The sequence below is a fragment of the Onychomys torridus genome, unplaced genomic scaffold, assembly GCF_903995425.1.
Source record: "Onychomys torridus unplaced genomic scaffold, mOncTor1.1, whole genome shotgun sequence".
In the NCBI taxonomy this organism is placed as follows: Eukaryota; Metazoa; Chordata; class Mammalia; order Rodentia; family Cricetidae; genus Onychomys; species Onychomys torridus.
The window spans coordinates 2894-16459 of NW_023413436.1; the positions used below are offsets into that span (position 1 = coordinate 2894).

Genomic DNA, 13566 nt, shown 5'->3' on the forward strand with positions numbered 1-13566 from the left:
ATACTAAATGGAGCAGCTTAGAGTAGGGCATAGCCAACGGGGCAGCCCAATGGGGACCAATGAGATTTCCAAGTTCTGTGTCAGAATAAAAAAAATTAGAACAGGGACCTACCAATAGTGATGGTAATAGACATCGTTTCTTAAGAAAGAATGTGCCCAGCTGTGGAAGTGGGTAAAATACCTGGGAAGGGTACTGTAGTGTCTTGTCAGAATCTTCGGGAGAACTGTGGTTCCAGACATTTTTCTAAGGAGCTGAAAGATGATCAGTTGTCTATAAATTCTATGCTAATGAAGGAAGTAGTCTCTGCCTAAGAAGGACCATAACTCCCACCCTGGAGAGGAGGTTTTGGCTCCCTTGTAATAGGAGTTAGGATCCTTATATCATAAGGACTTTAGTTTGAAACTGTCATAGCCAAAAGGTTAGGAATTTTACAAGACTGAAAATATGATGTTTAATAAGAGTAAACACTGTAACACTCCCAACGGCATCAGAAAGGGCCAGAGCCAGAAAATCCATCTCCATGCCCGTCCCCAGGAGAGCCATCTGCATGTAGCTTGTCCTCTGGGGTATCGTCCCCCCAAATGAGGGACTAAGGGACTGGTGACATGGTGAGCAGTGAAACCCTCACACATTCATGGTGGGACTGAAAATTGGCTTGGTTGTTAAAAACAAACTAAAACAACAAAATACAACTATTTCATGGTACCAGTAATGTGTGACTCAACACCTAATAGCAGGGATTCATGAGAAGTGAGAAATGTGCCATTTTCTCATTGTGTGAGCATAGTATTCTTACATAAACTTCAGAGGCCTACATGTTTTGTTTGTTTTTGTTTGTTACTGAGGCTGTAACTTGGGACTTCACCCATGCTAAGTACATGTTCTATCACATGTGCTGTCTATCTCAGGAAAATGCTACATAACAAAAGCTTTGTAGTCCAGGTTTGTCTCAAGGTCATGATCTGCCTCAGCCTCCTCAGTACTGAGATGACAGGAATACAGTAGCACTGTGCCCAGCAATGTAGATTTATGCAAGAACTGCCAAATATGTCATCAATCGTTGACTTCAAAGTTGTTATATGTCAAATAACTGTACCTTCAGAAAAAAATATTCACACCTCATGAATAAGAAATCCCATTGCTAGGTATTATTTAATAATTATTATGGCTTATGACCACCATATTTCTATTATGTAAATGCTTATGTGGGGCTGGGTATTAGCAGTAAAATGCTTGTCTAGTATGCACAAGAACCTGGGGTTGATCCCCAGTGTTTCAGGAAGAAAAAAATTATGCTAGTATTATTCATAATGTTCATAATAGCCTTGTACTGTAAGCAATGCAAGTGTCTGTGAAAAGCAGAGTGCCCCAGATAACTTAGGGAATAGTCACACAACAGAACACTGTACAACAGTGTCTCAACAACAAAAACCCATGATTTTTTCTTAAAAGAAGTGAATGTATAAGGTAAAAGCTGTATGAAGTATTAGATAAGTCTAGAATTTAGATCTCTGTAGAATTTAGGCTGTTTGCCATTCTGTTGCTTCAGTGGTTTTTGTTTATTTGAGACAGGACCTTGATAGGTAGCCCAAGATAGCTTCAAACTCAGGGTCATCCTACTGCATCAGCCTCCCAAGGCCTGGGATTATGAGTATTCACCATGACATCTGTTTTCAGTGGTACTTTTATGGATGGGCCATCTCTGAAATATGTTCCAACTTGTAATTATGACACAGCAAATGTGTTAGCAGATAAAGTTGTACAAGGCACTTTAATAAATGTTCTGAATGTTTAGTTTTTGTGGTTGTTTGTTGTGGCACTTAAAACATTTTCATTGATTTTTGTTGTTGTTGCTGTTTTGTTTTTCAAGACAGGTAGCCTTGGCTGTCTTGAAACACTGGGGATCTGTAGACCAGGCTGGCCTTGAACTCACAGAGATCCACCTGCCTCTGCCTCCTGAGGGCTGGAATTAAAGACATGCTCTACCACCGGCTGGCTTTGAATTTTAATGAAGTATTTGATTTTTTCAGTCATGAATGTACATTTTTTAATTTTTATTTTTAATTATGAGTATATGTGTGTGTGCATGTAAGTGAAAGTGCCCACAGAGGCCCGAAGTGTCAGATCACCCAGGAGTTACAGTTACAGGTGGTGTGAGCTGCCTGACGTGAGTCCGGGAAACTGAAGCCAGGTCCTCTGCAAGAGCAATGCATGCTTTTAGCTGCTGAACTATCCATCCTTCTGTTTGTCTGACATAGTGCCTCATTCTGTGGCCCCAAACTCATACTACTCATCCTGCTCAGGCCTCCTGAGTGTGAGATAACAGGTGTGACACACTATACCTAGCTTGGTTTTTTTGTTTTCTCATTTATTTCTGTATTTACTTATTTATTGGGCTTTTTGAGACAAGGTTTCTCTGTACAGCCTTGTGTTACAGGATATTTGCACATTGTGTGAAGGTTTATTGCTGTGACTGGTGTAATAAAAAGCTGAACAGCCAATAGCTAGGCAGGAAGTATAGTTGGGACTAACGGGCAGAGAAAGGAGAAGTAGGAGGAGGAATCTAGGCATGGGAGAGAGACACAAGGAGACACCAACAAAGCAGGATTCGTGGTACATGACAGAGCATGGGTTAATAGAAATGGATTAATTTAAGTTATAAGAGCTAGTTAAAAACAAGCCTAAGATAAGGCCAAGCATTCATAATAAGTCTCTGTGTTATTATTTGTGAGCTGGTGGCCCAAAGAAAAATCTTACTATAGCTTTGGCTGTTCTGGAACTCACTCTGTAGACCAGGCTGGCCTTGAACTCACAGGAATCCGCCTGCCTCTGCCTCCTGAGTGGTGGGATTTAAGGCATGCACCAACACTGCGTGGCTTTGTTTGCTTTTGAAATAGGTTGTTATCATCTAAAGAAATAATGGAGTCGGGTGGTGGTGGTGCACGCCTGTAATCCCAGCACTCGGGAGGCAGAGCCAGGAGGATCTCTGTGAGTTCGAGGCCAGCCTGGGCTACCAAGTGAGTTCCAGGAAAGGTGCAAAGCTACACAGAGAAACCCTGTTCCCCCACCCCCCCCCCCAAAAAAAAAAACCAAAAAAAAAAAGAAATAATGGATTTAATAAAATAAGTTAACATCTGTTGTGGAATAATCTTTTTGTACACTGTAAGTATGTACTGCTGTCATTGTTAATAAAGAACTGACTGGCCAATAACAGCTATTGTCAGGACTTTTGGGCCAGAGAAAACATTAGGAAGAAGAAGGGCTAAGCCAAAGAATCTTGAGGAGATGTGGAGAGAGAGATGAACTTGCCATACTGAGAAAAGGTACCAAGCCAAATGGCAGAGCATAAATAAGAAATATGGGTTAATTTAAAATGTAAGAGCTAGTTAGTAACAAGCCTTAGCTATCGACTGAGCATTTATAATTAATATTAAGTCTCTGTTGTGGTTATTTGGGAACTGGCTGGTGGTAAAGAAAAGTCCGCCTACAAATATGTACCCTGATTAGGATGCATCACCTCTTGAAAACCCTGACAGAAATGGTAGTAATATATAAATCTCATAATCTGGCAAATCTATATTAGGGGTCTATTGCTCCAGGAATGTGTTTGTTTTCATTGTTTCTGTATTTGTATGTATGCAAGTGTCTGTCTGTGTGTATACCACCCATGGGAGGTGCCCATGGAGGCCAGAAGATGGTATCAGATCCCCTGAAGCTGGAGTTACAGTTGAGTGTGAACCACCTGATGTGGGTGGTAGGCACTGAGGAACCTGGAAGAACCAGGGAACCATCTCCAACATCCCATGCCTCAAAGCTTTAACTGCTCAAAGTTTATGTATCTTCTAATTTATAACAACCATCAAATCATGTTAAACTTTTATTTAAACATTTTTATTATACTTATGTATTTACTTATTATGTGGGTGGGTGTGAGGGAGTGAGTTCTGTCCTTCTACCATGTGGTTTTGGGGGATCTAACTAAGGTCATCAGGCTTGTGCAGCAACTGCAACTTACCTGCTGAGCCCTCTCTTTTGCCCCAAATCATATATATATATATATATATATATATATATATATATATATATATATATATATTTTTTTTTTTTTTTTTTTTGGTTTTTCGAGACAGGGTTTCTCTGTGTAGCTTTGCGCCTTTCCTGGATCTTGCTTTGTAGACCAGGCTGGCCTCAAACTCAGAGATCTGCCTGGCTCTGCCTCCCGAGTGCTGGGATTAAAGGCGTGTGCCACCACTGCCTGGCTGCCCAAATCATATTTTAAGTGTGTGTTCTTTTGTGTGTGGTGGTAGGGATCAAACTCAGGGCCTCAAGACCGGAAGGTTGGCCCAGGGATATAGCTGGTTGGTGCACTGCTTGCCTAGCGTGCATAAAGTCCTGTGCTCATCTCCATTTCCTATTACTGTGTAAACTGAGCATATTGGATGGCCTGTAATCTCAGGTTTTGGGAGATAGTCAGGAATATCAGTAGTTCAAGGTCATCTTTGTGGTGATATTTTGTTGTACTGTATTAAAACTTGCATGAATAGAGCCAGCTACAGAGGTCAGGCAATGGTGGCACACACCTTTAATCCTAGCACACGGGAGGCAGAGATCCACTTGGATCTCTGTGAGTTCAAAACCACCCTGGACTACATAGGATTAATCAAGTTTAAAAGAGAAACAGCCAGGCAGTGGTGGCACACACCTTTAATCCCAGTACTCGGAAGTTACATCCTTTTTTTTTTTTTTTTTTTTTTTGGTCTTTTCAAGACAGGGTTTCTCTGTGTAGCTTTGGAGCCTGTCCTGGAACTCACAGCTATCCGCCTGCCTCTGCCTTTCAAGTGCTGGGATTAAAGGCATGCGATGCGCTGCGATGCAATGCCACCACCCATCTTGGGAGTCACACTCCTTTAATCCTAGCACTAGGAAGGTTGAGACAGGAAATGATATGGCTGGGCAGAGAAAGGAATATAAGGCAGGAGGAGACAGGCTCTTCTCTTTCAGCTGAGGAGGCGGCAAGGTAAGAAGTGGCCGTGGCTTGTTTCCTCTGATATTCCAGCATTTACCCATTATCTGGCTCCAGGTTTTTATTATAAAACCATTTGGGATTCGTGCAACACGTCTTCAGCTAAATATCAAGTTCAAAATCAGTCTGGGATACAGGAGACCTTATCTAAAACAAAGCAAAACTCCTATACCAAGCCCCAAGTCCCAGGTTTTTGTATATGCATGTGTGTGGAGGTCAGAGGTCAGAGGATGATTGAACGAGTCTTCCTCAACTGCTATTTGCCTATTCAAAAGTTTTTTAAATTAAATTTTAAAAAATAATTATTTTGTGCCTGCATGTATGTCTATGTGATGGTGCTAGGTCCCTTGAAACTGGAGTCATAGGCAGTTGTGAGCTGCCATGTGGTTGCTAGGAATTGAACTCTGGTCCTTAGGAAGAGCAGCCAGTGCTCTTAACCTCTAAGCCCACTCTCCAGTCCTTAAACAGATTCTTATTGAACCTGAAACTTGCTGATCATGCTAGCCTGGCTGCCCAGGAACCTCCAGGAATCTTCCCATCTCCACCTCTCCATCACTGGGATGATAGGTGCATACCAGCATATCAAGCCTTTTATGTGGATGCTAGGGATCTGAACTCAGGTCCTCATGCTTGTATGGTGAGCATTTTGCTGACCGAGCCACCTCTCCAGCTCCTCAAGTCCCAGGTTTTTGAAGACATTCAGAATATGACATTCAATTAAACATTTTCTAAGTCTTAAGTAGAATTCTCGCTGGGTCCTCTAGTTTGGTTCCTACCCATTTAGTTGATCGTTCTGGTTTGTGCTAGTGTAAATTCTTCAAGCAAGGGCTGGAGAGATGGCTCAGAGGTTAAGAGCACTGGCTGCTCTTCCCGAGGTCCCGAGTTCAATTCCCAGCAACCACATGGTGGCTCACAACCATCTGTAATGAGATCTGGTGCCCTTTTCTGGTGTGCAGACATACATACAAACAGAACACTGTATACATAGTAAATAAATCTTAAAAAAAAATAATCTTCCGACCAATTTCTAAAAGAAACAAAGTGAAAATTAATAGAGATGGAACTTCAATTGGACCATAGTTTTAAACTAGGGCAAGTACTCTGTTGGCTACACCCAGCCCTACCGGAGAAAACTTACAGATCAGGGCTCAGCTGGGAAGGCCCAAGCACATGCCTGACAATCTGCGTTCCATCAGTTCAGTTGCCCCATGTCCAAAAGTTGGATGTGGGCTTGTGCATCTGCACACTGAGCACGCATGCTGCAAATGGGGTGTGTGTGTGTGGGGTGTGTGTGTGCAGAGAACTGCCAGGGCAGCAGTGCAGCAGCAGACAAGAGACCCCGTGGCTGGCAGATGGAAGAACTGACCCTCAGTGACCTCCTCCTGGTCCCCCCCACACACACACCTGACACAGATTTGGGGTGGGCAGTCAGATGGCTTAGTTCATAAGGCACTTGCCCTGAGCTCTGAGTCACTAGAGCCCCATGGTGGAAGGTGAGAAGTGACTTCTGTGTTGTTCTCTGATCTCTACATGCTGTTGTGGCACACATACACACATTAAATAAATACTTAAAACTTTAAGAAATTTTATAATAGACAAAAACCTAAAGATCTACTTTAAGCTAGCATTGTGGCCACACTTAATGATCCCAGAACTCAGAAGGCCAGGGCAGGAGATTGCTGTATGTTTAAGACTAGTCTGGGGCTACAGAATGAAATTGTTTCAGAAAGTAACAAAAGCAAATCAAACTAAGTGTATGACTTGCTGTGGGATGACCTATATGCTGTGAGTATGTGTTGCTCTGATTGGCTGATAAATAAAATGCTGATTGGCCAGTAGCCAGGCAGGAAGTATAGCCGGGACAAGCAGACAAGGAGAATTCTGGGAAGAGGAGAGCTGAGCCAGGAGATGCCCGCCCACCGTCCAGGGAGCAGCATGTAATGGCACAAATGTGGTGACATATAATTAACAGAAATGGGTTTAGTTTAAGTTTAAGAGCTAGTCTGTAGTAAGCCTGAGCTAATGGCCAAGCAGTTTTAATTAATTATTAAGCCTCTGTGTGATTATTTTATAAAAGGCTGCGGGACTGTGGGGGAGATTTGTTCCGACTGCTTTTTTTTTTTTTTTTTTTTTTGCCAGACGGGACACAGAAAACTTCCAGCTATAATGACCAAGATTCAAGATTTATATAAGAGATCGTACTCCTGAATCACATTACCCATTGTTGCTTGCATCTGAAGTATCTCCCAGGGCTCATAGTTGGATGCTTTCCCCAGCTGGTGGGCCTATTTTGGGAGGCTATGGAACCTTTAGGAGATGAGATCTAATGGAGGAAAGAGGTCATGAAGGAGAGGACTTTGAACGCTAAGCAGGTTCCTCTCCAGACGTGGATTCTTGGTCGGATGCGAACAGCCTCTGCTACGTGTTCTTCCTACCATGACCTGAGCTGCTCTGCTCTGCTCTCCTTTCTATGAAAGGAGTGAAATCCTCTGAGACCGTGAGCCAATTTGTTCCTCCCTCAACCACACCTTGTCAGGTACTGTGTGCTGGCAATGCAAATGTAACTAATACCTATTTAATAAATTACATATTACCTATTTAATAAACTACATAAATGTTCTCTATTGATAAAAATAATATTCACCAGTATATTACATGCATGGTCAGTACTTTATTCTTTGAAGAATGGTCTTAAAACATCATATTAAGTAAGGCTGAAAAGTAAAGTTTAAAATAGTTTTATAAGGATAAGTTATGACACATGTAACGATTAGTAACTCTGAGAAATTTTGATCTTAGAGATTATGATGCACCCACTGGCAATAGCACCCACATTTTCCACAAAGCCAGTCATCATTTTTCTCTTGTCTGCATAGATTTCTTCTCATTGGCTATCTTCTGCTTTTGCTGCATGATCTCAGAGTCTCTGTAATAGAGGAAAAGGTATTAAATTTTCACAGGAAAACGGGTTTTATGCTATCATTGTGTGTGTGTGTGTGTTTTCCTTCGAGACAGGGTTTCTCTGTGTAGCTTTGCGCCTTTCCTGGATCTCGCTCTGTAGACCAGGCTGGCCTCGAACTCACAGAGATCCACCTGCCTCTGCCTCCAGTGCTGGGATTACAGGCATGTGTGACCACTGCCCAGCGCTATCATTGTTTTTCATACATAACCATTTGGTACATTAAAAGACAACTTAAAAAAAGATATAAACAGTCATGTTTTTCCATTTTCATGGGTGTAGACAAATAGAAAAGCAAAGACTGGAAAGAATCTGAACACCTTGCCACTGTTATCATGGCCTTGGGCAAATAATCCAAAGCTCTTTTGTTTTTGATGGGGAGAAGGGAGAGGGAGGGGACAGAGTTCCACTGTGTAACCGTGACTGCCCTTGAACTCCACTGTGTAGACCAGGCTGTCCTCAAACTCATGGAAATCCACTGCCTCTGCCTCAGTGCATTTAGGAAGTCTCCTATATTCACTAACACCTAGGACTACAGTATAAATGTTATAATTCTCTGCTGTTTTGTTCTGTTGCTTTTATTATTATTATTATTTTTTGAGACAGAGTTTCATGTAGCCCAGGGATGGCCTTCAAACTGATACATAGTCAAAAAGACTTTCAACTCTTGATCCTCTTGTCTCCACTTCCTGAGTGTTGGAATTACAATGATCCAGCTTTTTAAAGCCCCAAATCATATAATCAATCTTGAAAATTTACTCTGAAGAAATTTGTGATATTTGAAGAATTTTCTTAACCTTTGTACCTCCCTGGTTGAATCTTTACATGTCATGTAACTATGAACTACGGCCAAACTACTTTAGAGCTAGGTGATCCATGAGTTAGTAGGACCCAAACTTACACATGTATTTTCAAATGCCTTTTTTTTATAGTTAATGGTTGCTGAATGTGGTAGTGTACTCCCATTCCCCAAGCTCTTGGGAAGTAGAAGCAGGAGGCTCAGAAGCTCAAGGTCTGACTCCATCACATAGGAAGTTCCAGGCTAACCTGGGACAGATGAGTGCTTATACATCCTCTTCCTTTAAAAAAGAAATCCCTCAAAACAGAACAAATAATATTTAATGACACTAGGCATCAAATCCAGGGCCTCATTCACAGGTGAAATACTCCCCATTTTTAAAATATACTACAAAGCTACATATTCAACACTCTTAGCTGGGTGTGGTGGTTCACACCTGTAGTTCCACTACATGGGAGGCTAAGACTACAACCAGTTCTAGGCTAGTTTAAGCTATATATTGATTTCTAATCAAGCCTGAGATAGTGTGAGGCCTGTCTCAAAAAGAAATCAAGACAAACCAAAGGCACCTGTGCTAAGCCAAGCCCTAGCCCTTTTGTTTTTTGGCTTAAGTCCAAAAACTTCGGTTACTACCCTATGTTTCTTCTTAAGAAACAGAAAGGGGACAAGATGGCTCAGCAGTTAAGAGCATTTGCTGCTCTTGCAGAGGACCCGAGTTCAGTTTCCAGAACTCACATGGTAGTTATGACTGTCTGTAACTTCAGTTCCAGGAGATCCAATGACTTTTCTGACTCCATGGGCATCAGGCGTGCAGGTGGTACACATACATACATGCAGGCAAAATACTCATACACATAAAATAAAAATAAGCCAGGCAGTGGTGGCACACGCCTTTAACCCCAGCACTCGGGAGGCAGTCAGGTGGATCTCTGTGACTTCGAGGCAAGCCTGGGCTACAGAGCGAGATCCAGGACAGGCACCAAAACTACACAGAAAACCTGTCTCGAAAACAGCAACAACAACAAGGGCTGGAGAGATGGCTCAGAGGTTAAGATCACTGACTGCTCTTCCAGAGGTCCGGAGTTCAATTCCCAGCAACCACATGGTAGCTCACAACCATCTGTAATGAGATCTGGCGCCCTCTTCTGGCCTTACATAATAAATAAATAAATCTAAACAAAAACAAAAAACACAACAAAAAAGTAAATCATTTTTAAAATTACATAAAAAAAACAAAACCAGGCACAAGACTAAATAATTTGCCTCAAATCACACAAATACCAAGGTCTGGCTAATTTCAAAATCAGGAACCTTTCCTATGTTGTTAACAGATAGGAATTCTAAATTTAGAATTAGATTTTAATTCAGTGTTGGCTACTTCTATAAGAGGACACCTCTATAAGTACAATACAAAAAAAGAAGGAAAAACTACAGAGGAATGAATTAAGTGGAATTAAGAACAACGAAAGTACTGTTTCCTCTTCAAACCAAACTCTGTGGAATTTGCTATATGACCTTAGCAGTGTCACTCAAGTTCAGAGCCGCAGGCCAGATGTGTAGGTTAATGCCTGGTTCCCAGAATTTGCAAAGCTGAGGCAGAAGAATGGTAAGTTCAAGTGTGGGCTATAAAGAGACTTTGGGTCTCAAACCAAAACAAAACCAGAACTTCACTTTCCTATTCTTCACACTGGTGCGAATTCCACTTTTTAGGGTCATAATGGGTAGAGATATGTCACATCTAGCACATTTTAAGGGAGTATTAACTAAACAAACAATGCTGTTTCTGAACGAGCTAGAATAGATCCCCCAATAAAAAGAATGTTTCAGGGTTACTGATCTTTGCTCCAAGGAGAGATAACAGAAACCCGAGGCAAGTTTATTGGTTTATTAGTAATGTCACTGGGGCTGGGGGGATGTCTCAGTCATTAAAGTTCCTGCTGCACAAGCACCAGGATCCATGTTTAGAACCCCCACAAAATCCATGTAAAAAGCAGGGCACGGTGGTGTGTGTCTAAACCCTCTGTGCTGGAGGGGCAGGGCTTAGACAGGCACATCTCTCAAGTTCCTTGGCCTGTCAGCCTAGCCAAATTGGCGAGCTTCAATATTTAGTGAGAGACCCTGTCAAAATAAAAGGTGGAGAGTGATGAAGGGATGATCCTTGACACCAGCCTCTGGGCTCCACACTCACACAGTGTGTGTGCCCTTACAAGCACCTGAAGCGTGTACACACACATAAACACACAGTAACTATCAGGAAATAAAAGGACGCCGTGTTTGTTTTTGTTCCTACAGTTTATAGGAGCTACAAGAGATTCTCTGCGAAGAGATGACAGCTTCAGGGCTTCTTCTTCCACAGTCTGGGAGGATGACATCAGCACATGGTTTTAGAGCTACACAGACACAGAGTGTCAGCCCTTATTGTAGGCGAGGCCCTGTTCTAGCAAGGGTTTAAGGATGTTCCTCATTCATTCTAAAAACATGGCAGTCAATCTACCACTGATTTGAAAATTCTCTTAGCGGTACTCACCTCTGCTTTCTCTGAGAGGTAGTCAAGCTATCCTCTTTTCTTTTTCCTTTGCTAATTTCCTGGGTTTTTTTCATATTTTTCTGGCGGGCAAGTTCTCTTTGATTTCCACCTACAATGATAAACAGTCAATGTTCTTTTCCTATCCTCAAAATTATTAATAACGAAATTAAAGAGTCTTTAATTATGAGCCTTAAAGTTTTATTTTTATTAGTAGGAAAGTAGAGTATCTGGCCAATCCTAATGGAGACTGGTGTGATCAGAATTCAGTACTATCCACATTAGAATATACATGGAATAGTGAAAAACCTATGTGAGCAGATGAAATAGAAGCATAAAATATTTTTATCTATATCCAAAAAAGCACATTTTTATATTTACAAAACCATTGAAGCTGGTTTGAATAAAGACAAAGTTTGAGCATGCCCAGCTTCAGAGGGGCCACCCACCATCTAGATGTGGATTGTGTGCTTTGTTTAGAATCAGTAGCTAAAGAAAAATAGAAAATAAAAAAAGTACAAAAACGAAAAAAGAAAGCAGAGTATCCCACAGTTATTCCCAGATTGACAAGGAGGAAGCTTAAGTGGAAACACTCAAGAATTTAAGTGTATTATCACAATAATATAGGTGTCGACTAGTAGCTTTTAATCCCAGCATGTGGGACAGAGGCAGGCGGATCTCTATGAGTTCGAGGCCAGCCTGGTCTACAGAGCGAGTTCCAGGACAGCCAGGGCTACCCAGAGAAACCCTGTCTCAAAAAACAAACAAATAAAAAATTAAAAAAATAAAAAAACAAACACCCAACAAAAAGAGCCATTCCAGTGGTGGTGTTCACACGCCACACTCAAGATAAGGTCTGGCTTTTGATGGGTCTGTGTGAGGAGAGATGGACAGATCCTCTCTCCCCCAGCCCCCAGATCAGGTCCGCCCACCGCAGTCCGTCCGGTCAAGCCAGTAGAGGCTGAGCTCAAGGATCCTCCCCTTGGAGGACCAAACAAAAGAGCCGGAGCGCATCCCGGGCTCCTTGGCAGGCTTTCCGACCCTAGGAGCCCGCTCCAAGTCGGCAGACAGGTCCCGCGGGCGCTCGCACACGCTCTCGGCGGGTGCGGACCTGGGAGGCGGGGACCTGTCCCGGGGAGCCAGCATCCCCCGCCCGGGTGCCAGCATCCCCCGCCCGGGTGCCAGCATCCCGCATCCCGCCCGGCGCGCGCGTGCGCGTGCGTGCGAGCGCCCCGCCCTCCCCGTCGGCCAGCTCCCTCCCTCCCTCCCTCCCCGCCCCCCCCCCCCACCATCCCGCTCCCCCGCCGCCCCCGTGTCCCTCGAACCGTCCGCACACTCACGGGCCATGCCGACCGCCGGCCGGAGTCTGGACGACAGCGACTCGGAGAAAACACGCCGGCCGCTCTCGCACGCTCGGCCGCCGCCGCTGCCTCCCGGCGCCGAGGAAGGCTGAGAGCGCCCCGCGCCGGCTCTCGGTGCGGCGACGCCTCGCTCTGGCAGCCAGCCGCCCCGCCCACCGACCCACAACAGCCGCGGCGTGGCCGGTGAGCCACTGCGCGTGCGCGCCCGGGGACGGCCGGCCGGCGGGCGGACCGACCGGCCGGCGCCGCGTCCCGCCGCCCCGCACGCGGTGGGCCCACGGGCGGGAGAGCCGGGCCCGGGGCGGAGGGCGTCCGCGCGCGCGCCACGCGGGGTTGTAAGGACGCGCAGCAAACCCTGGGCGCCTCACTTTCCCACCGAGAACCCCAGCTTCCCGTTGTCCGCACCCCTCCTCCCGCCCCTCCCCGGCGGACAGGGCAGGAAGGTTTCTCAACCCTCCTCCGTTTCTAGCAGCCGACCTGAAGGTAGGCGCCTCTACCATCCTCAGCTGGCAGAGACGACCTCACCCCAAAGCCCGTCGGGTCGCCGTCATCCCGTTGCCCTCGTCCCGACCGGGCAGAACTGGAGGAGTTTTAAGCGCGGTCTCGGTGGTTGGGTGGGATCCAGAAGATCCCCGGACCGACTTCCCAAACTACCTAAGAGCTGACACTAGGGCGTGGAAACGCGTAGGGTGGGAGGTGTGGCTTGCCCAGCTTGAGTGACAGCCTGAGTTCCATCATTTTTCCCCTAGGTTCCCTTCCTTGAGCCTAGACGTAACTTTCTTCCCAGTCCATTTTTACAAACCGAGATAGTCTGGACACCCGAAAGTTGCCTGGATATTTAAAAGGGTTTTTAATTGTGGAATATTTTGAATATATACAGAAGTATAGATGATGCTATG

General features: G+C 44.4%; 1 protein-coding gene across 1 annotated transcript; it reads right to left on the reverse strand.

The window, feature by feature from the left end:
- Positions 1-7675: 7675 nt before the first annotated feature.
- On the reverse strand, positions 7676-13138 carry LOC118576298 (small EDRK-rich factor 1). The gene is made up of 3 exons (XM_036176602.1): positions 12647-13138; positions 11310-11418; positions 7676-7950 (listed from the first exon to the last, which is right to left on the reverse strand). Exons 1-3 carry the CDS (start codon positions 12651-12653, stop codon positions 7878-7880), a joined length of 189 nt encoding a protein of 62 aa, XP_036032495.1. The 5' UTR covers positions 12654-13138; the 3' UTR covers positions 7676-7877.
- Positions 13139-13566: the final 428 nt, after the last annotated feature.